The following is a 22,919-nucleotide window of genomic DNA, read 5'->3' as shown; positions in this document are numbered from 1 at the left end:
CGCCGGCGCCAGAGAATCCTGTGGACTCTGAGGCTGAGGAGTCACTGTAGGATTGATTTCCCATGCCGCATGGCGCCGTCTCAGAGGGGAGCGAGACCGAGACTGATCCATGGAAGAACGGCATTGAGATACGTGCCAGCGTCGCTTCTTATGTGACCTCGAGGACTTATGTGAAGAAGTATCCCTCGCCTTTGATCTTCGATGACCCATTCGGTCCTTCTTAGTTTTCACCAAGAAGAGCTTAGCCTCTCTCTCCTACAAGGCCTTCGGGTTCATCCACTGGCAGGACTTCTTATTGCCACGATGACGTCAGATGGAGTCGCGTGCGGAGCTGTGCAATTGTGACTTCCGCGTCGACGTGGGGAGCTAGGACGAATATTTTGTTGAATGCTGGCGCACTGGGAGAATCAATAAGGTGCGGAATACACAGATAGTTGTATCCATCAGAAAATAAAGTTTTTTGCATCAGATCACAATCACAACCAAAGTCACCTAGTGTGAAAGGAGAAAAATTGTGATAAAATATTATGATAAATGGAATATGTATGAGGCTGGCCTAGTTTGTAGTGGGTACCAACAGTATTTACACCTTATTCCAGGTCCAGTTATCCCTTGGTAGTGAAATGTAGTCAGTGTATAGAAGCCTGGCTGTCTAGGGGTAGCTGTAGCTAAGCAGCCAAGGCTCATCTAGGAGACATGCAAAGCTCATGCAATACCACTGTAGTCACACAGTACTTACATACATGAAAGAAAATACAGCGTTACAAATATAACGGTACTTTATTTTGGTGACACAAATGCCAAAAATACCTTAGAGACTGTACTCCCTTAGGAGGTAAGTAATATACACAGTATATACACTAGAATGCAGTAATAGCTGTAAAAACAGTTAGAAAACAGTGCAAATAGTGCAAATCACAAAAGACAGAAATGGGCCTCGGGGAAAAGAAATCATATACTAAAATAGTGGAATGTGAAAGTCGGTTTCCCACCTAGGTGAGAGTAGTGTGTAGAGGGGCACTGTGAGTACAATAAAACACCAAAGGTAAGTAACAGAACCCACCCGAGAGCCCAGGAAAACAGGAGTAAATCACAGTAAGTTTCCTAGAACACAAAAGAACATGTGCAAGAACGAGAAGAGACTGCAAGACACCAACAATGGATTTCTGGACCTGAAGACCTGTGGAAGAAGGGGACCAACTCCAAGAAGCACTGAAGAGTCCAGGGAGAACCGGAGCCCCTGCTAACCCGGATGAAGGTGCAAAAGAAGAACCACCGGTGAAGAAGAACAGTCAGTACTGCACCCAAGAAGACGGATGCGGGTTCCTGGTTGGGGCAGATGATGTTCTACGCGTCACTGGATTCCGCCAACAAGCCTTGGCACACGCAAAGCACATGTTTAGCGGAAAATGTTGCTGCCATGGACCAGGAGGGACCTGGTGGCCTCTACCCAGGAGTGGGAGACAGAGGGGGCTATCAACAACTCAGAGAGCAATCAGAAGACCAGGCAGCGCAAACAGGAGTCCCATAGCACAGGGACAAAGAAGGTGCAAATGGAGGCCCATGCAGCACTACACAAAAGGATCCCATGCTGCTGGAGAACCACTCAGGAAGCTGTGCATCGCAGGAAGGAGTGCTGGGGCCAGAGCTGTGCTGTGCATGAAGAACTTCGTGTAAGGTCGCACACAAGCCTTGGCAACTGCAAAACATGCGGTGCATAGGGGTACTGTCTTGCGTGGAGAGGCAAGCTCTTACCTTCACCAAAGTTGGACAGCTGGATCTTAGGACCATCGGGACCACTTCAGTCCGCCACCTGTGTTGCTGGATCCAGGCACTTTGCCAGGAGAGGGGACCAAAGCCACCGGTCGTCGCTGCAGAGGGGTGCCTGCTGAAGCAGGGAAGTGACTCCTTCACTTCAAGGGAGATTCCTTTCTTCTTCTGGTGCAGGCTTAAGACTGGCTGCCCTCTGAGGATGCCCAACCTGGATACTATTGCAGTTGCTGGCAGGAGCTGAAGATACAATGTTGCAGAAGTCATCTTGGCTTCTTTGTTGCAGTTTGTAGAGTTCCTGGAGGGTCCAGATGCAGTTTCGTCAGTAGAAAGTGAACTAAATGATGCAGAGGATTCCTGATGGAGTCCTGCAATCCCAATCTGAGGAAACATCCAGAGGAGAGACCCTAAATAGCCCTGAAAGGGGGATTAGTCAGCTATACAGGTAAGCACTTATCAGGGGAGGGCTCTGACGTCACCTGCTGGCACTGGCCACTCAGATGCTCCCAGGGGCGCTGATGGACAGGGGAGTAGTCACTACCCTATCCTTTGTCCAGTTTCACACCCAAACAGGGACTGGGGGTCCCTGAACCAGTGTAGACTGGATTATGCAAGGAGAGCACCATCTGTGCCCTTCAAAGCATTTCCAGAGGCTCTGGGAGGCTACCCATCCCATGCCTGTAACACCTATTTCCAAAGGGAGAGGGTGTAACAACCCTCTCCCAAAGAAAATGCTTTGTTCTGTCTTCCTAGGCTTGAGCAACAGGAGGGCAGAAACCTGTCTGTGAGGTGGTAGCAGCTGGGGCTGCGTGGAAAACCTCAGAAGGTTGGTATGGCAGTATTGTGGGTCTACTGTGGAGCCCCCAGAGTACGTGGAATTATACAACCAATGCTAGAATCAGCATTGGGGTATAATTCCAAGATGTTAGACACCTTACATAGCCATATTCAGAGTTATTATTGTGCAGCTGGACATAGGTATTGACCTATGTCCAGTGCATGCGTAAAATTGCGTCCCTGCACTCAGGAGGTCTGGGACAATGGTCCTGGACAACGTGGGGGCACCTCTGCTAGTGCAGGGGTGCCCTCACACACAGGTACTTTGCACCCAAAGTTGGAAGGCCTGACATATAGGTGACTTACAAGTGACCTGGTGCAGTGTAAATGGTAGTGAAAGGGTGCATACACCATTTCACGCAGGCTGCAATGGCAGTCCTGCAGAAGCCTTTGCATGGGCTCCCTATGGGTGGCAAAAGCAATGCTGCAGCCCATAGGAATCCCCTGGAACCCCAATGCCCTGGGTACTTAACCACCATATACTAGGGACTTATAAGGGGCGACCAGTATGCCAATTTGGGCTGAAATACTGGGTTACCAGTATGCAGTGACAAAATTGAGAGGAGAGAGAGCATAAGCACTGGGGTCCTGGTTAGCAGGATCCCTGTGACACAGTCAAACACGCTGAGATCAGGCAGAAATTGGGGGTAACATGCCAAAAAGAGGGTACTTTCCTACAGAATGTTATGAAAAGATCCTCCAATTCTGGAGAAGAGAATGCAATTCAAAGTTAACACATACAAAGTAAGAAGATGATATTTTTTTCAACCTGATGGATATTATTGATTCACATTTAATATATTCAGTTACAACACAGACTTAAAAGTCTTGTGATAACAGTAAGGAACACAAGGCGGATAGAGTGATTCCGTGAATCAAAGCAGCACTAATGGGGTAACTGATATGATACCACTTCACATTAAGCACCATTCTCACCTTCAGTTCAAAGCTAAATGCCTAAAATAAAACAGCCTCTTAACAGCTATACCGGAACTCAAAGGAGTTTATTGTTAGAGATACTTATATATTTTTAAGTCTGGCATAGAGATAGCTTTAACGGTCTCAGCAGCCTCATGTTTTCCAAAATATTCATAATAAAAATGCAAACATAGATACAAACATACAAAGGTTTTGGTTAGCCCTCTTCATCCACTGGTTTGTTCAAGTGCCATTCACTTTTTGACTCTGTCAACTACAGTATACAGCATAGGACAATTGGTCAAGTTCAATTCATCCATTGGTTGTCTTGAACAGTGAGGGACAGTATTTATACTGATACCCAGCCACCTGAAAGGAGTGCACTTCAGTGCTAGGAATGGTATGCCTGGACTGCTGGGACATTTGTTGATTTTTTTAAAATAAATTATTCTATTTGGCACCACTAAAAACAGGACAGGCACTCACCAATAGCTTTCATCTGTGGGTTTCAGGGGAAATGTCTCAGTACCCCTCTTAGTGCTTTCTGGTCAATGTTGTCTCCCTTTGCAAATTTGCAATTTTTCTAACAAAGCAAAGATTGACAAGTACTAATTTCTGCTGTTTGATGAACAGTTAAGGCAGCAGTGGTGTTTAAATGTTTTGCTGCAAGCGAGTTTTGCACTCAGTATCCGCTATGCTCCACTCAAGAACTCACAAAAAGCTAAACGTGTCTAGAGGTATGAAAATTACATACTTTAAAAAATAACAGTCTGCAAGCTAAAAAAATGAAACATTGGTAGAAACTAAAAGTTATCATACTGTGCTTCACTTGGGAGAGCTGTAACTTTTCATGGACGGACCACATTGACCAAGATGCACTGGAAAGTCTACTTTCATTTGAAACCAACAGCTGAAAGCTATTGGTGTGTGCCAATCCTGCTTTGACTGCAACAATACAGAAGTTGTTTTTTTGTTTTGTTGAGGTTTTGATTGTTGTGTTTATTAACCCTTTCTGTGCTGAGGATGGCCAGGAACCAAAGAGATTTCCTTTCTGCAAAAACAGCCTAAGGAGGTGGGGAACAAGCTCCCCACTTACAGAAGCTGATTTTAGTTTTCACTGAAATGACGAGAAGTGTGCGCAGTGTGCTGACCTCATTTCAATGAAAACTAAAGTGAAATGAGTCATTCAGCTCATTTTACTTTCCCTGCCTCAGGGGGCTATCTCAGCGCACTGAGCACTGAGGCAAGCAGGAGAGGTATTGTTGGAAAGGGGGGAATCTCCAGTTTCCAATGGTACCTCTATCAAGTGGATCCCTGCTTGGGGATCGCCCAAGGGGAGTGATCCCCAAGCAGGGATCAACTCTACTAGACATCAGGGAATGGGAGTGGCCCCCATTGTCCCCCAATGTTTTTTGGCATTTTCAGTCTTTCTGCCCCCACTGGGGAGCAAATGGGGGCAATAAACCCATGATCTGCCAGCATGAGGGGGCGGAAAGCCTACTAGGAGCCAGGGCTTCATTTTTTATATACATGCAGGGAGTGGGGCTGCCCTAAGTGGGCACTGTATGCCCCCACCCCTCCCAAAATTTAGCAGTGTATTTCTGCTCCCCCGGGGAGCAGTTGGGGGCAACAGCCCCCGATCTGCTCTTCCCAGAGGGGCAGAAAGCCCACTAGACATCAGGGACTATTTTTTCTTCTAAGTGTAGGGGTGGGGGCTGCCAAGAATGGGCATGACAATACCCCGCCCCCCCCCCCAAAAAAAAGGCCAAAATGTTTCTCTCTTTTAAAAAAGAGGGTTGGTCCCTCCCCAAATAAATGGAGATAAAGTATTTCTGCACTCCCCCTCCCTCCCCCCTGGGGAGCAGATGGGGTAATTACCCCCGATCCTCCCCCCGGGAGAGTGGGTCTGGGGTGGGGAGGATAGACAGCCCACTTGACGCCAGGGAATTACAAATAAATAGAGTGTTATGCCCCACACCCCAACTGAAGGGAGTAACAGCTTTTCTGACATAAGGACTAAAGCATCTAATCCCAACGGCAAGCAGGAGGACATTTGACTCTTGATTTTACATATGGGCCAATAGAGCTTAGCTAACTCCCAATATCGTCATACTTCCAATGGTGAGCAGCTGCACTTTTTGGACTTGGGTACGCTACCACCTGGAAAAACCTACCAGACCCAGACTCTTCTGAAAACTAAACATCGGGGGGAGTCCGGGGTGGTGTGCTTCATATGCACCCCACACCATTTTCTTATCCATAATGCCCTGCAAACCTCCAGGCTTGCCTGAAATAATGCATTTTCCCCACATTTCTGTGATGGAAACTTCCAGATCCGCATGAAGTCCCAAAATTCTTAAAACCTGGCACTGCCCCATCTGTGCGATAAAAATTCTGCCCTACTTGTGTGGGTGCCCAAATAAGAGTCAGCCTAAAAATGCATGGAAAAAACCTACCCCTTTGGACTCGCTTAGGCTACCCCTCGATTTCTACATGTTTTTGAGCCTTCCCTGTTGCATGCACTTGGCCCACCGACACAAGTGGTATCATTTCTTAATCGGGAGGCCGAGGGAAATGCTGGATGGTAAGAAATGTGTGGCTCCCTTCAGATTCCAGAACTTTCCATCACAGAAATGTGAGGAAAATGTGTTTTTTAAGGCACATTTTAAGGGTTTGCAAGGGTTTCTGGGTAACAGAACCTCGTGAGAGCTGCACAAGCCACCTCATCCTGGATTTCCCTGGGTGCCTAGTTTTAAAAAATGTACAGGTTTGCTAGGTTTCCCTAGGTGCCAGCTGAGGTAGGGCCCAAACACCACAGCTACTCACTTTGCAAAAAACAGGTCAGTTTTGTGTGGAAAAGTTTGATGTATCCATGTTGCATTTTGGGGCGTTTCCTGTTGTGGGCACTAGGCCTACCCACACAAACGAAGTACCATTTTTATCAGAAGACATGGGGGAATGGTAGGTGGAATGAACGTTGTGGCTCCCCTCAGATTCCAGAACTTTGCATCACCGAAATGTGAGGAAAATGTGTTTTTTCCAGACAGATTTTGAGGTTTGCAAAGGTTTCTTGGTGGCAGAACCAGGTGAAAGCCCCATAAGTCACCCATCTTGGATTCCCCTAGGTGTCAAGATTTCAAAAATGTACAGGTTTGCTAGGTTTCCTTAGGTGCCGGCTGAGCTAGAGCCCAAAATACACAGCTAGGCACTTTGCAAAAAAAGCATCAGTTTTCAGTGGAAAAATGTGATGTGTCCATTTGCGTTTTGGAGCGTCTCCTGTAGTGGGCACTAGGCCTACCCACAGAAGTGAGGTACTATGTTTATCAGGAGACTTGGGGGAATGCTGGATGTTAGTAAGTTTGTGGCTTCCCCTCAGACTGCAGAACTTTGCATCTCCGAAATGTGAGGAAAATGTGTTTTTTAGAAAATAAATTGAGGATTTCAAAGGATTCTGGGTGACAGACCCTGGTGAAAGCCCCACCAGTCACCCCATTGTTGATTCCCCTAGGTGTTTAATTTAAAAAAATGTACAGGTTTAATAGGTTTCCCTAGGTGTCAGCTGAGCTAGAGCCCTAAATCCACAGCAAGGCACTTGGCAAAAAACACGTCAGTTTTCACAGGAAAAATGTGATTTGTCCACGTTTGATATGGTAAAGCTATAACGAACAAAGGTCCCTAAGCATACACAGAACAGAGTAATGCTCTAAGTGCAGAATATTAATGCTAAGGGAAAATTCAAAACAATCAGCAATTTATTGAAAAAGTTAAAATTAGTTCTTATAGGTGTATGTCCACCTACAGGGCGCACCAAAACAGGTATTACACGAACAAACAGGTACAAGAACAAGGTTATGACATAAAGAATTACATAGAATCAAAAGGTCACAGTTCTTATTAAAAGAAAACACTACTGCAACCAGAAAATAAATTTTATAGATTCATGCGGGTCACAGTGATTTGGCTGACATAATTTATATACAATAAATAAATGAATACACGTTGCAACCCAATCAATGTAGGGAAGCTCAAAGCATCACACTCAAAGCATTAATATCCATGACCCATCCATGGTAACTGACCAGTCGATTAATATATAACCTGGATAATAATTATTGCTGGGAAATTGTAGCCTACTAAATGTATACTCTAATAAAGAAGAACCTGAGTGTCAAACACAATGAAAATCTTAGTGGGTAGTCCCTAGAGCTAGTGCCATGTCGGGAGCAAGGTGGGCATCAAGAAAAGGGCTTTCCGTGGTGCACCATGAGGGACCTTATTAAACAGGCAACTCCATGATGATTTCCTTTGTGTTTGACTTTCAGGTTCTTCTTTATTAGAGATCAAGGTTCTGGGACGTAGAAATGCAGATCCAGCCCTTCTCACTCCCAGGCAAGTGGGCAGCAGATGAGCTCAGCAAAGAAGTCCAGCAGAGCAGCAGCTCAGAAGAGTGGCAATCCCTGTAGCAGCAGAGCAGTCCTATTAGCAGCACAGCAGCCCTTTTTCCTGGCAGAATATCCACCGGTCCAGAAGTGTATCTAGTTGGTGGTGTCAGAGGTCCGGCACTTATACCCAGGTGTGCCTTTAAAGTGGGGTGGGAGAAGACGTCAAGGAAAGGTCTTTGAAGTGCACAAAGGTCCTCCCTTCCTGCTCTAACTCTAGACTCACTACAGGGGAGGCAGGACACTGCCCATTCAGGTGTGGCAGCCTCTCCTTCCCATCCTGCCTAGGAAGGCCCACCAGGCGGTGGCTAGCCCATCAGTGACACCGAAGCTCCCTTTGTGTGTGGCTGTCTAGAGGAAATGCACAAGGCCAGCTCTCACCCAACAACAGACGGGTTGGAGACAGGCAGTAGGCACCAAATGTCCAAAAAAAGAAAATGTGAACTGTCTAAAAGTGGCATTTTTAGAACTGCAATTCATCATTTGTAATTTTAAATTGTGAATCCAGAGACACCAAACTTGACAAACGTATCTGTTCCAGACTGTGAATTACAATTATAAAATGTAATAAGTTAATCCCAATGTTATGGATGGATAGGCCTTGCTGTAGTGAAAAGGACTGTGGGAGTTTTTAAATAATTAAAAGTACATGTCCTGCCTTTTATATACATTTTACCCTGCCCTGGGGGTCATATAAGGTCTATCTTAGAAGGGACGATTTAGGCCGGGCAGGAGTTTGTTTTTCTTGACAAATCAAAATGGCTGTGTAAAAATGTACAAACAGGCTCTGCAATAGCAGACCTAAAACATGGTTAGGGGGCTACTTAGGTGGGTGGCACAATCAGTGCTGCAGGCCCACTAGAAGCATTTAATTTACAGGGTCTGGGCCTATGTAGTGCACTTTACTAGAGACTTATCAGTAAATTAAATATGCCAATTAGGGTAAGTCAATGTTACCATGATTTAGGAGGGACAGCACAAGCACTGGTAAAATGCACATAGTCCTAAAGCCAGCAAAACGAGGTCAGGTCTACCATTACTGCAATATTTTTTTGATACCACTTTTTTTTCCTATGAATTGGAGTTATAGTGGGGGTTAAGTGAACTGCACCAAAAACAGGTACACTTTTTAATTCAAGAAGTGTGTGTGCATAGGAAGAATAATTTTTGCTTCAAAACCAGTGGGTATGAAAGATGGCTTAATCTCACAGTTCACCAGTCCAGGGAAAAAACCGCGCACAGGAAACAATCAAAGTAAATAACTCCCCTTACCCATCCATTGCACCACCGTCCGAGACGACACCATTCCAATCATGGAGCATCTCAACTTCCAGCTCCAAATTGATAGCGAGACCACAACTAGATGTCCATGCCACAGTTTCTGTGACGCCATTTCCAAGTTCATCACCCCACTTGTTATCAACTCCAAACACTACATCTTCCTCACAGACCTCAATTTTCACCTCGACAACCGCAACAATACCAACATCCTCGAAAGCATGAACAACATCAGCCTCACCCAACTAGTTACCAACCACACACACTACGCAGGACACATGCTCAACTCCATCTTCATGGCCCACGATAGAGTCAAATAGAGCCATGTCACCAAGCTCATCTGGACAGACCATGCCATCATTCACTTCCTCATCTCACAAGATCCCCCGCCACTGCCCCCAAGCCGCCCAGCACCCCTCCCACCGCAGGTTGAACTAGGTATCTGAGAGACAGTGGACTTTTGCCCTCAGCACCTCCCTCCCTAACATCACTGCTAACCTTGAACAGGTTGTCAAGAATTTCCCAGACTGGATCACTGACTGTGTTGACAGAGTCGCCCCACTCAAGCACATCAAACCCAGGAGGCCCTCAAACAAGCCAGTTGATACACAGAATCACGAAACCCAACGACAAGCAACTAGAAAGGAAATGGTGCACCAGCAAAAAGCCCTCATACCGAGCTGCCCTGAGATCATCCCTCAATCAATACCAACAAGTACTGAAAAAAAACATAAAAGCAAAACCCTAGCCAACCACACTGAGAACAGCTCCAACCACAGCAAGGAACTCTTCACAATCATCAGAGAGTTCTCAAATCCCCTTAGCCGCCAAAAACACCATCATCCCCTCTCAGGACCGTGGGACTCCCTGGCAGACTCTTTTCATGAGAAGATCACCACCATCAACAAAAACTTCAAATCCCAACCCACAGTCACCCTCATCCTCCTCACCTCCTCAGATGCCATTCCCAAAGGGGTCTCTGGCCACCTGCTCACCACCCTGGACCAGCTCATGGCACAGAAAACCACAGCCATCATGAACTCTGTTCACTCATGGGCACCCACTGACCCCTTCCCCCACCACATCTTCAACCTTGGTAGCAAGATGATCACCAACAAGCTCACCGCCATTTGTAACTCATTCATAACCTCTGCCTCCTTGCCTGAAGTATGGAAACACGCAGAAATCAAACCCCTTCTCAAGAAATCTTCCGCAGATTCCAGCAAACTCAAGAACTACCACCCCATCTCAGTGCTCCCCTCTCCCACATAGGTACTTGAAAAGGCCATAAACCCTCAAGTAACGCAACACCTAGAGGTGAACAAACGCCTGGATCCCTCCCCAAACTGGATTTCACACCAACCACAGAAACAAGACCGCTCTGATCGCTACCACTGATGACATCAGAGACCTCCTTGATCAAGGAGAAATGGCGGCCCTGATCCTCCTTGGCATCTCAGCAGCATTCAACACTGTATCCGACTACACCCTTATCTTGAGACTGCATCACATCTGAATCCAAGGAAACACTCTGAAGTGAAGTGGTTTGCATCCTTACTCACCAGAAGAACCCAGAGAATCAGTCTACCTCTTTTCACCTCTGGCCCAAGGACATCATCTGCGGTGTCCCCCAAAGCTCACCCCTCAGCCCCACAATAATCAACTTCTATCTAAGGCTTGCCCCCTTCCCTGGCCAACATCGTCAGATCACACGAAATGAAAATCATATCCTACACAGACGACACCCAGCTGATCCTTTCACTTTCAGAGGACCTCACCACCACAAAGGCCAGCTTCCACAGGTGCGTGACGGACATCACCAAAAGGATGAAAAACAACTTCTTAAAACTCTATACTGACAAGACGGAAATGCTGATCTTTGGGAACAACACTTCCCCATGAAACGACTCCTGATGACCTACAGAACTTTAACCAGCACCCACCCTGACTGACAATGCCCGCTACCTCAGCATAATCCTGTATAGCAAGCTCACCATGAAAACCAGATAAATGCAGTTTCTTCCACCTGCGACCTAACACCTCGCATGCTTCAAATGGCTCCCTGTCAACACCAGATGTACTGTCACTTAGGCCATGGTCAAAAGCCGACTGTGCTACAGAAAGGCACTCTATATAGGAATCACCACACACCTCCTGAAGAGACTGCAGACCATACAGAACTCAGCAGCCAGACTCATCCTTGACCTCCCTAAACAGATGCACATTTCCCCCCCACCCACAGGAAACCCCACTGGCTCCCTATCCAGAAGAGATGCCAATTCAAGATACTGATCCATGCTCACAAAGCACTTCACAATCAAGAACCAGCAACAGTGGAGGACACTCCTTCTCCTAACTTGCAGCGAAATCCTGGAACGACCTCCCCCTTCACCTGTGGACCTCCTCCTCACTTCTAGAATTCAGTAAAGAATTCAAGACCTGTCTGCTCAACAGGTCTAGGAAGCTACTGTCAGCACCTGGATACCCGCACAGGTGACAAGCCATGCTTTACAAATATGGTTTGATTGATTGACTAGGGTGATCACCAGTACAAAAGAAATCCTCTACATTGCAAGATTTCTGTTAAAATGTTAAGATTTGCCTTTCGCAGAGGGCAAGGCCAGTTCCAATCCTTCTGCTGCTTTTTGTACTACTAAAATAAACAAAACAATGTCCTACAAAGAAAGGACAGAGAAGTAAAAGGTATCCCTTCTGGAGAAGTGTCCAAACAACTTGTAATTTATAACTCCAGGTAGAGGTCAAAGACAGTGCTGAAGGAAGGGAAGGGGAGGGGAGGGGAGTTCTTCATTCTCTGTACAGCCATAGCCTCTATCATGCATGACACGTCCATTAGACTCAGAGCTCAAAGGATCTATCAAGTCAAATCTCTGGGCCCTGGGAAAGGGTTGCATCAAGGGGTCGTTATCTAAACAAGGTTGAAATGTCTATCCGGATAGGCAAATAAAATCAGCTGACTTCAAGCCCTTCCAAATATTTATTACAAGAAGCAGCAAAGTTCACATCCTTGGCTGTGCATTTCGTGGACTATTTGTCATCTGAAATAAAGCTACTTTTCCAACTTGTTTCTGGCACCTCTGGGCAGAGGGTGCTTCCAACCAGCGCGCCCAATATCAGTTCAATATTGATAACAAGGACTAATGACTAATGTGTGTGCAACTGTGGAACCTGACTGACTTTAACCATTTGGTGTAAGCATAACACACGAACCAAAAGGAACCTCGAAAAGCTTTCAAAAATTTGTGAACAAAAAACAAGAGGATTCATAACAGTTTCATCTTTAATGCAAGCACTGTGAAAAAGTAATTCACACTGATTTTAAGATACTCTTTGTTTAAATATAGATCTTGCAGATCTTTAAAAATAGGTCTTACCTGACTATTTTCAACCAACAGAAATATTTTCAGTGCAAAATAGAAAATCTGTGTATTACCAATATTTGTATTTTAGCATACTGCAAAAGAAAACCTTCTAGTAGAAACGTATTAAACTCATTAGGGCATGTGCGACTGCAATGATGTTGAAATGAGCAGTTAATGCTTTCAACTGACACTAAATAAATTAGAGACAAATACCCAGCAGAGGCAATTGCTAAGGTATATCCCACATGACAAGAAAGTATAAAGAAAAAATTACCTTTGCCTTTAGCCGACTAACTTGGTTTTCTGCTTCATAGTGGTTATTCTTTAATTCCCCAGGAACAGTATTTAACTGTGACCCGACGGTGCCATTTTCAAATTCTTTTAGTTTCTTCTTAGCTGATTTTAAAAGTTTTTTCATTCTGCAAATCAAAGCCATTATAAACATCTCCAAGAGTACATTGCAATTAACGTATAAAGGACTACAGGACTAATAAACTGTCAACGTTCTTTGCCACATTTATATACGTAGGAAAGCAGCACCTTTCTGGAACAGTTGCCCCACTTTTTGCCTGGTGTCAGCATGTTTAGACTGTAGTACACTCGGATCCTGCTAACCAGGACCCCAGTGGCAGTGTTCTCTTCCCTAAATTTAGTTGTTTGGTAAATTGTATACCCCACAATTAGCATACTGGTGCACCCAGGTAAGTCCCTAGTATATGGTATTTAGGTACACAGGGCATTGGTATACCAAGGGTCCCCCATGGGCTGCAGCACGTATTGTGCCACCCACGGGGGCCCATGCAAACTGTGACTACAGGCCTCCCACTGCAGCCTGTGTGAATTGTTGCACGCACCTTTCACTCCAGATATAAGGTCTGCCTTTACAACATGGTCACTGCACTCTGACCCTGTAAGTCATCCCTAAGGTAGGCCCTTCAGCCCAAGGGCAAGGTGCATGGTTTTAAGTGTGAGGACATCGCTGAATGAGCAGTTTGCCCCTACAAATCCTGGACTCCATTTCCTAGGCTTTGTAAGTGTGGGGAAGCCATCCTGAGGTATGTAGTGGACAACACGAGTTGTCCAACTATGTAATGGCTTCACCAAACGTATACATGTTTGGTATCAAACATGGTGGACTCATGCAACTACACCGATTCCACTGTTAGTTGCATGATGCCATGTACTCTGGGAGTTCCCTGGGGGATCCCCAAAAGTCTGCTTGTACAGCTTCGCAAGGTCTGCATGCCGGCCCGTGCTGCTGCAGACCCCAGACACTATTCTTACCCCCTGCTGCTGAGCCTAACTCAGGCAGGGGAAGCCAAAACAAAGGATTTCCTTTAAGAAAGAGATGTGACCACCTCTTCTTAGGAAATAGATGTCTCTGGGTTGGGGCTTGGGTGCTTCTGAGTACCGCCAGACTGCTTTGAAGAGTACATTTGGAGCCCTTCTGGCATAAACCAGTTTGCACCAGTGCAGAAACCCCAGGGTCCCGCTCTGGCACGAAAGCACACAAAACACAGTGGCGTGAACACCCCCCAGTCCAGCTCTTCCCCTGGGGAGGTGCCCAGAGATCTGCCTGGTGGCTACTTGATTCTGCCATCTTGGAAATAAGATGAGCAGAGGCCCCTGGGAGCATCTGACTGGTTAGTCCAGCTGAGTGACGTCCCTGACTCTCTATGATAACTGAGTCACGTCAGTAAGTGTCCAACTCCCTTCTTAGGTTGCTTGAGGACTCCCCTGAAGGTAATACCCTAGATTCATCTGCAAGACTTCAAGAACCATCTGCAAGTCTCCTTTGCAAGGCACTTCTCCAACCTGGACACCTGAACCGCTGCTGTTCTTCGCTGGAATCAAAAGCAAGACTGCAACTCTTTTTCAAAGTTCTGCAAAGACTTCTGCAACCCTGTGGCCGTTCGTCCTCCAGAGTCACAAGGACTCTGTCTGCACTTAGGAAAGCAAGAGGGAATCTCCCTTGGAGTGAAGAAGTCACTCTCCTACATCCGCAGGAACCTCAACGACGACAACCAGCTTTTGGATCCTGCTGTCCCACAGACTCTTCGAGGTGCTACAACACAGGTGGTGGTTCTATGGCTCTCCAGAGGTCTCACATATCTTCCTTGCAAATGGGAAGTCTGTTGTCCCTCTCTGGAGCTGCTTGGCTGGAACCCCTGTGCACTGAAAGTGCTTGTTATTGCCAAGGCTTGTTGGCTCTTCAATCCAAAGACCTTCTAGTTCCAAGAAGCCCCAGTCACCAGCACTCTCCAGCTCCAAGAACAATCTCCTCTCTGTAACTCCTGCAGCATGGGCATCCTTCTTTGCTGTGCTACTGAGGCCTACCTGCGACTCCTTGTGCCTGCTGCCAGGGGGTCTTGCTGGGGGCTCCATCGACTCCTGCTGACTCCCCTGTTTGCTGAGGGCTGGCCCTGATCTACCTGCAAAGGTTGCGTCACCTGGACCTTGCTGGTCCCTAGAAATCCTGCAAACTCTGTGCAATGCTTCGCTGCATTTGCCAAGGTTTTTTGGTGGTCCCCCTAACGCTTCTGCAATTCGACTGACATGGGAAAACTCGTGAATGACTCTTGCATCGCCTGAACTCCACAGCTGCACTTCTTCCTCCACCGTCAAGCAGGAAAGTTTAGTTTACTTCATGGCTCTGCGCTCCTGGCGTGGAAAGTCGTGAAAAGTAACTGATGCTCGCACACCTGGATAGTGCCTGTATAGGTGATCAGGACATCAACTGCGGTGCCAACAACACCACGCAGAACTGAACAAAGCCACCTGACGGCGCGCAGGGGTACTGCTCATGCACAAGTTTACAGAGCCAGTCTGACGCCTGGGAAATTCAAAGGTAAGGAATCTGCAGCAGGAGGTCTCTATCAGATATGTATATATATCCCTGTGGCCATCATCAGTGGGTAGTCATCGTTTCATCAGTGTTTCAAAAGGGAATGCATTTTTTGTGATGATAATAACTTTGGTACTGTTTGACAATTCTCCATGAAGTTTCCCCAAAAAGTGCTCTTTTTTGCATAGTTTGTTCATAAAGTTTCAGGGTGATCAATCAAGAGGAGGGGGCGAGGAAAAGGGGGGAGGGGTCCTAAAACTTGAAAGCGCCATGCATTTTCCATAGACTTCTTTAGGCAGGGCTACAGCAAAACACTGCTGAATGGAATTAGACCAAATTTGGCAGAAAGCTAGGTCTTGGTATACAGAACATTCTTTTTGTGATTTGATGTAAGTCCGAACATTAGTTTTTAAGAAATTAAGTTACAAAAATAGTATATATGCACAGTTGGGTCTGTGAGAGACTCAAGAGCTACTTGCATGAGCGTCAAGTTAAAAATTGAGTGTTCTGAATAGGCGAGGAAGGTTTTTTGCCCTTTGGCCAATTCGCTCCCGTAGTAGTTGTAGGACGCTGGCTCTGTATATACTATACCAAAGTAAGGTATAGTGTGCACAGAGTCCAGTGGATCCCGTAGAGGCTTTACAGAGGCTAAAGTGGATAATACTAATGCTCTCATTTGTGGTAGTGTGGTCGAGCAGTTAGACTTATCAGAGTGTAGTGCTAAGCATCTGTTGTACATACAAAGTCAAGAAATGAGGCACCCACTCAATGACTAACTCCAGGCTAATGTTTATGTATCAAAAAATGTATACTGTTACTTTATTTCTAGAACCAAAATGATCTTTGTTGCAGGTAAGTACAGTTTCAAGAATGTATCACTTTCGAGTATTAAATGCACTTTGTTTGTAATTCATGGTTTATACAGTTTTCAGGTGAGTAATACTTTTCAATATCAAAAGTAGACAGTGCAATATCATTGAAAGCAATGCACTCTTGGGGGGGAAAGTATATACACACAGTTTACAGCTAAGTACTCAACTTACGGTCCCAGTCTTCAGGAGCTAAGGTGTACACAGGGCAAAGTTTAGGAAGACACCAAGGGTGCACCACCAGCAACCCATGGCCGGCCGGGTGTAGATGTCAGAGTTGGTATAGGGCACCCAATGGAATCCTATGGAGGCTGGGGGCACTCGGAAGTGAATGGTTTGCAGATAAGTACCCCCAGTCTCATGGCATGGGCCCTAGGGGTTCAGATCAGCACTACACACACACCCTCAGTGGCGTGGGGGCAGTCGAGTGCAGGGTGCAAACACAGCATTGGGTACCCAATGCTTTTCAATGGAAAACTCTAGGTTCACAAAAAGGCTGCAGACTTGGTCCAGGGGAGGGGAAGGGGTCGGGGGGGGGGGGGGGGGGGGGGGAAATCGGTGAAGAAGACCAACGGCTGGACAAGCAAGTTGAGGCTCCTCTGGACACCGATGGACTGTCGGCTGGGTTCCCCAAGGCCATGTGGCTGGTGGTGCAGGGGTATCTTTAGGCGTTGGGTATCTTCCCTGGATCCGGCCGCGGTCAGTGGGTTCCTCTGGATTCAGGCTGCAGGCATCTTCTTTGTGGCCAGGAGGGGTCAACCTGGGGGTAGGCTCAAGGTCAGAATCGTCTGGAGCTCTCTCTGGTCAGGTGGGCCATCTGGACTCAGGCCTTAGGTGTTGGGTGCAGAGTGGGCAGGACTCGCGGATCAGGAGGGTTCTGGAGTCCTGGTTGGAAGTGTCTTTGACATGGCTGCTGTCCTCTGTAGATCTTGGTCTTTAGGGAAGGCTGGGCGTCCTCTGGGGGTTTGCAGAGCTTGCTGTTCCTGCATGATGAGTCATCTTCTTGCAGCAGGAGTATTGAAGCTGCAGACAGGCCGGTAGGGCTGGGGACACACCAGTTGTCGTATAGAGTCTTCACTGCTGCTTTGGCTCTTCAGTCCTTCTTTAGGTCACCAGAAATCTGAAGAGCAAGGTTCAAAGATGCCCCTAAATACTAGGATTTTGGGGTGTTACAGGGGTCAGAGGGCAGTAGCTAATGGCTACTGACCCCGAGGGTAGGTACACCCTTCCTGTGCCCACTCCCTCTGGGGAAGGAGACACATACCTAACCCTATTAGCTATCTCCCTCCAAAACAAGATGGATGATTCTTCTAGGAGGGGTTCACCTCATCTCTGGGAATCCTAGTGGTGGTCCCAGCTGGTGTTTACTAATTTTCCCGCCGGACCTGCCGCTAAAAGTGGGGCTTGGTCTGGGGGAAGGGAGCAGGCATCTCCACTAGCTGGAGTGCCCTGAGGCAGCAGAACAAAAGGCAGGAGCCTTTGAGGCTCATCGCCAAGTGTGGCTATTCCTGCATGGAGGAGGCATAAAGCACTTACATCCAGAGCAGGTTTAGTTACTGACTCCTGAGAATGAAAAGGCTCTCACCCCATGGGTCACAAACTCGTCTGATAGTGACAGGCTGGCATAGACCGGTCAGCCACACACTAGACAGTTGGGCGAATATCAGGGGGCATCTCTAGGGCATGCCCTTTGGGTGCATTTTCCATCATGGAGCTGTTGAGTTTGTAATGACAAACTCCCACCAGCCCATGTACTCAATATAGCTACACTACACTGTAGGGGCATATTGCTCATGAATTTATGCCCTCGCCTGTGGTGTAGTGCACCCTGCCTTAGAGGGGTGACTTACCTAGGCCACCGGCAGTGGTTTGTGGGCATGGCACCCAGGGAGGGATGCCATGTTCACTTTACCTTTTTCTCCCACCAACACACCCAATCTGCAATGGCAGTGTGCATGGGTTTGGTGAGGAGTCCCTTAGGGTGGCATAATACACGCTGCAGCCCCTGGGGACCCTCTCTGTCCACGGGGCCCTTGGTACCACTAATACCTTTTTCAAGGGACTTAGCTGTGTGCCAGAGGTGTGCCAGTCATGGAATCAATGGTACAGTTTGGGAAAGAACAAAAGGAGCTGGGGCCTAGTTAGCAGGATCACAGCACACCCTCAGTTAATTTAGCATCAGATATCAGGAAACAAATGCGGTGGGTGTTAACCATGCCAAAAGGGGCACTTTCTTACAGGAGTCAGACTCCCAGTGGAGCGAGCACTCTAATTGCCTTGCAGCAATTTCGGAAGTTTTTGGGCCAAAGGTTAAAGTAGCATTAAAGAAGAAGTTACTTACCTTAGGTAATGCATTATCTGGTAGAGACTCTATCTAGCTGTAGATTCCTTACCTTTGGATTCCCTTCGAATCTGGAAACTTTTTGCTGAGCAATGCCCTGCGAATGGCGTCGTTCAGATCTGCATGCATCATCCGGCTCCGTGTAGCTTCGTCAGCATCGGTGGAGCTGTCTGTGATGTCACAGAAGCCTATAAAGGCACCACCACGACGCGCATACGTGAGTTCTTTTATCCACAACACTTCCACGCCAGAAGCGCAGTCATGGATAGAACCAACATTGTGTCTGTGCAAAACTAGGGCCCTGAAAGGGATAAACCCTAACGCTACTAGACATATCCGCAGAGCGGGGAGGGATGGGTGGGTGTAAGGAATCTGCAGCTAGATAGTCTCTACCAGATAACACATTACCAAAGGTAAGTAGCTTGTTCATCTGATAGAGACTTCTAGCTGCAGATTCCTTACCTTTGAATAGATACCCAAGCCATAACCTCCTGGCAGTGGGCTCTGGATATTTCTTCATACACTAAGAAGTCCTGTAGGACTGAACGGGGAAAGTGCCCGTCTCTTCGTACCTGACTGTCCAGGCAGTAATGCTTTTCAAACGTGTGCAAAGATGCCCACGTTGCTGCCTGACAAATCTCCAGGACTGGAACACCTCTGGCTAACGCAGTGCTAGCAGCTTTGGCCCAGGCAGAATGAGCCCTTAAGCCCTCAGAGGCTACTTTTTGGCCTATGCATAGCAGATCTTGATGCAGAGAACGACCCAGTGCGAAATGGTTCACTTCTGCACTACCTTACCCTTCTTTCTGGTGCCTTTATAGGCGATCGTGATGTCACAGACGGCTCCAATGATGCTGACTAAGCCAGGAGGAGGCAGACGATGCACAGGGATCCAAACGGCACCACCTGACGGCGCGCACAGGGTATTGCTCAACAAAAAGATTCTGGATTTGAAGCGGACGCCAGGATATTGAAAGTTAAGGAATCAGCAGCTAGAAGTCTCTATCAGATGTTGAGTTTAAGCGATATTCTCTGGAAAAGTTTTGCATATAGTGTACATTGCTCTTAGTAGATACTTTTAATACGCTGCAGTGTATTTCTCATGAGAGTTTCACTGAAAACAGTGTGGCACAGGGCAAACTCTCTCCATAGAGAGAACAGTGTTTACAATATGCACTTTTCAATGTACGTTTGGGGACTGTAAGTAGGTTGCCCGTAGTAGAGCATTAATTGTGGAACGGACTGAGTATCTTGAGGAACTTGGCTTTCTCTGAGCAGTTGTATACATATTGAACATAATGTACAACAAGTGTTTCCTATATATATATATCTGTGGTTGATTGTAATTTCAACTAGGCTACCTGTGAAGTGTATTGAATAGGGTCAATGTTGCAATACCACATGCTTGCTACAAGGGAGTAGAATTAGTGATGGCATTAATGATGTTTCATATTATTCTGAGCTATTTTGTACTTACTTTCAGGCCTCTAATGCTATACTAGTTTACAGAGTAATGTGTACATAAGAAGCTCTGATGATGTCATCATTGACGTCATTTGAGATGGGCCTGGCCGCTAGTAAGCCAACGTGGCACAAAGCCATGCAGAGGAGGAGGATGGCAACAGGGTCTGGCCTACAGCTAAGCTGTGGCCAACCCACCTGGACGTGGCCAACACCCCCGCAGGCAGAAAAACCCACGCTGCGCCTGGCCTTTCCTCGTATGTGGCATGGGCTTGCTGCACAGCTTGGCTGCAACCAGGGACTCCTTCAAACTCCACACAGACAGCCAACTCTATGATGAACACACAGCCTTTGGCCGTGCATAGCGGGCTGCTGGCTCCAGGTCTAAGCATCCTGCCATGCCCTGTGGCCAAACCCAAAACAGGCTGCAAACCCCACACCATGCACAGCCTTTGGTGTATGCAGTGTAGGATTTTCATTCGGCCCCAGGGACCAAAACATATATATTATGGGGAAGAGGGTATGCAGCTCCCTCCCTGACCCCTAATTGGTTCCGGCGACCCAATCCACCAGGGCCAATTCCAATAAAAAGGGGAGGGGCATCATGCAGCCTCCCTCTCCAAGCTTTAAAAGGCCCAGAGCACTCTTTCCCTCAGGGCCAAATACAATTAAACAGGGGAGGACAGCATGCAGCCCCTCTCCCCAACCATCTTGGGCCCCGGGTACCCCATTCCCTAGGCCCATATATAATACAAAAAGGTGAGGAGGGCCCCCTCCATAAGTCTCATTAGGCCCCCAACCCAATAAAAAAGAGGAAGGGGGCCATGTGGCCAAGGAGCTATCCCCTTCTTGGACAGGGATTGAGCTTTTTGTGGCTGACTAACTGACACAAATAGCTGGTCCAAAGTGCATATGCCCTTTGTTTTGTCTAAATAGAATTTGAGGCATATACACAAAACTAAGGAATGTAATTATATTTCTGCTGGTGCTGATGGATTGGGAAAGAAGGATCTAAGAATGACTGGCTCAATCAAATGAAAGTCAATGGATTAAAATGAGAGTTGGTCCTGAGCGTCACCTTGTCCTTAGTTGAGCAGAGAAATGGTTCGCTAATGGTAAATGTCTGAATCTGTTCCAATCTCCTAGAGGATGTCAGAGTCAAGAGTAGTAATGTCTTCCATGGAACAAATTTTAAGTATGCTCTATGTATCAGCTGAAGAGATAACATCAGTAGACTGAGGACTGTATTAAGCTTCCATGGAACTGGAGAGTGTTGAAGAGATGGAAAAGCTCAGAGGAGACCTTTGATAAACTGTTTAATAATTATTTGAGAAAACAGAGATTGAAGTAAAATTGTTAGTCCTTCTAAATCTGGAGATTGCAGCCGGATGAAATCTAACTGAAGAATATCTGAGACTATGTCTTGACAAACTTAGAAACTATGGCAGGCTCTGAGAAGGCTTTATTTGAAGCGGATGATGGTCATTATTCCTGCACAGACACTCAAACGCTTCCAATTAGTGTAGGAAGTCTTATTGGTCCCTGGAGCACGCACTTGCGCCAGAATCTGTTTAGTCTTATGGGAGATCCAGATGGTCAAAATCTAGGTGGTCAAGTACCGTGCTGTCAAAATCGACATAGGATCATGGTGAAGAATCTCAACTTTGATGTCCAGACGATATCTTGGGATTCACATTCAAAGGAATGGCGGGATCTGCTGCCAACTACAGTAGCTCACTGTACCAGTACTGGTAAGACCACGCCGGAGCAATGAGGATCAGATTGCAATGGTCCATCTTCGTTTTCTTCAACACCCTGGGGAATAGAGGATAAGGAGGAAAGGCACAAGGAAACACCATGGACCAAATGATCAAAAGAGCATTCCTCATCGGGACTGGATGCCAAAACCTGCTTGTAAACAAAGGGCATTTTTTGTTGTCTGAAGTGGCAAACAGATCTATTGTAGGGATGAGCCCACTGATTGAAGATGTAACCCACTTGTTTCAGTTTTAATCCTCAATTGTGACAATCCTTCATCTGCTGACTGAGCGCATCCGCCTGATCATTCTGGCAACCTGGCAGATGTTCTACGGCAATGTCTATCCTGTGAGAAACAGCCCAGTTCCATAGCTGGTCTGCTTATTCTGAAAGAATCCTGGCCTGTGTTTCTCCTTATCTGGTTATATAGAACAGTGATTCCCAACCTGTGGTCCAGGGACCCCTGGGGGCCCGTGACTCCTCCTCAGGGGATCCTTTACTGCTTAGAAAATTAAATAATATCAACAGATTAGGCCCCCAGCTTTTAGTAATTACTCAGTGGGGGTCCCTGGATTCCAATAATGATTCATTGGGGGTCTCCGAGTTCCAGTAATGATAAAGTAGGGGCCCACGGAAGTCAAAAGGTTGGGAACCGCGGATATAGAACATTGATGTTGTGTGGGCTGTTCTAATGAAGACCTGCCAATCTGGGAAGAAATGCTTGTAACCCTAGTATTATGACACAGAGACCCATCAAATTGATGTGCAGCTTCTTTTGTGCAGCCAATGAAAGACCCCAGGTTGAAAGCTCCTGGAGGTGATCTCCCCATCAGTCTATGGATGCTTCTGTGGTGAGCAATAACCATTTTGTTATTGGCAGGAAAGAAAGACCTGCATTTAGGTTTGCTCGGATCCTCCACCACATTAAAGTTTGTTTCAAGCACTTTGTGACACGGACCATATCTACCCATGAGCCTTCAATCTGTTTCCACTTGAAATCCGGCTATGCTGAACAAGTCTCAT

At 46.7% G+C, this 22,919-nt stretch overlaps 1 protein-coding gene across 14 annotated transcripts in view; it reads right to left on the bottom strand.

The window, feature by feature from the left end:
* Positions 1–22,919, bottom strand: part of ANKRD26 (ankyrin repeat domain containing 26) — an 829,339-nt gene that overhangs the window by 205,848 nt on the left and 600,572 nt on the right. For all 14 annotated transcript variants that reach the window (XM_069228894.1, XM_069228896.1, XM_069228898.1 and 11 more), the window contains one exon: positions 12,897–13,041. In XM_069228894.1, coding sequence (XP_069084995.1) covers positions 12,897–13,041 — 145 coding nt within the window. The remainder of the gene's footprint in view (positions 1–12,896; positions 13,042–22,919) is intronic.

The sequence above is a fragment of the Pleurodeles waltl genome, chromosome 4_1 (assembly GCF_031143425.1).
Source record: "Pleurodeles waltl isolate 20211129_DDA chromosome 4_1, aPleWal1.hap1.20221129, whole genome shotgun sequence".
NCBI lineage: Eukaryota > Metazoa > Chordata > Amphibia > Caudata > Salamandridae > Pleurodeles > Pleurodeles waltl.
The sequence above is the reverse complement of the archived record's forward strand: the minus strand, read 5'-3'. Positions and strand labels throughout refer to the sequence as shown.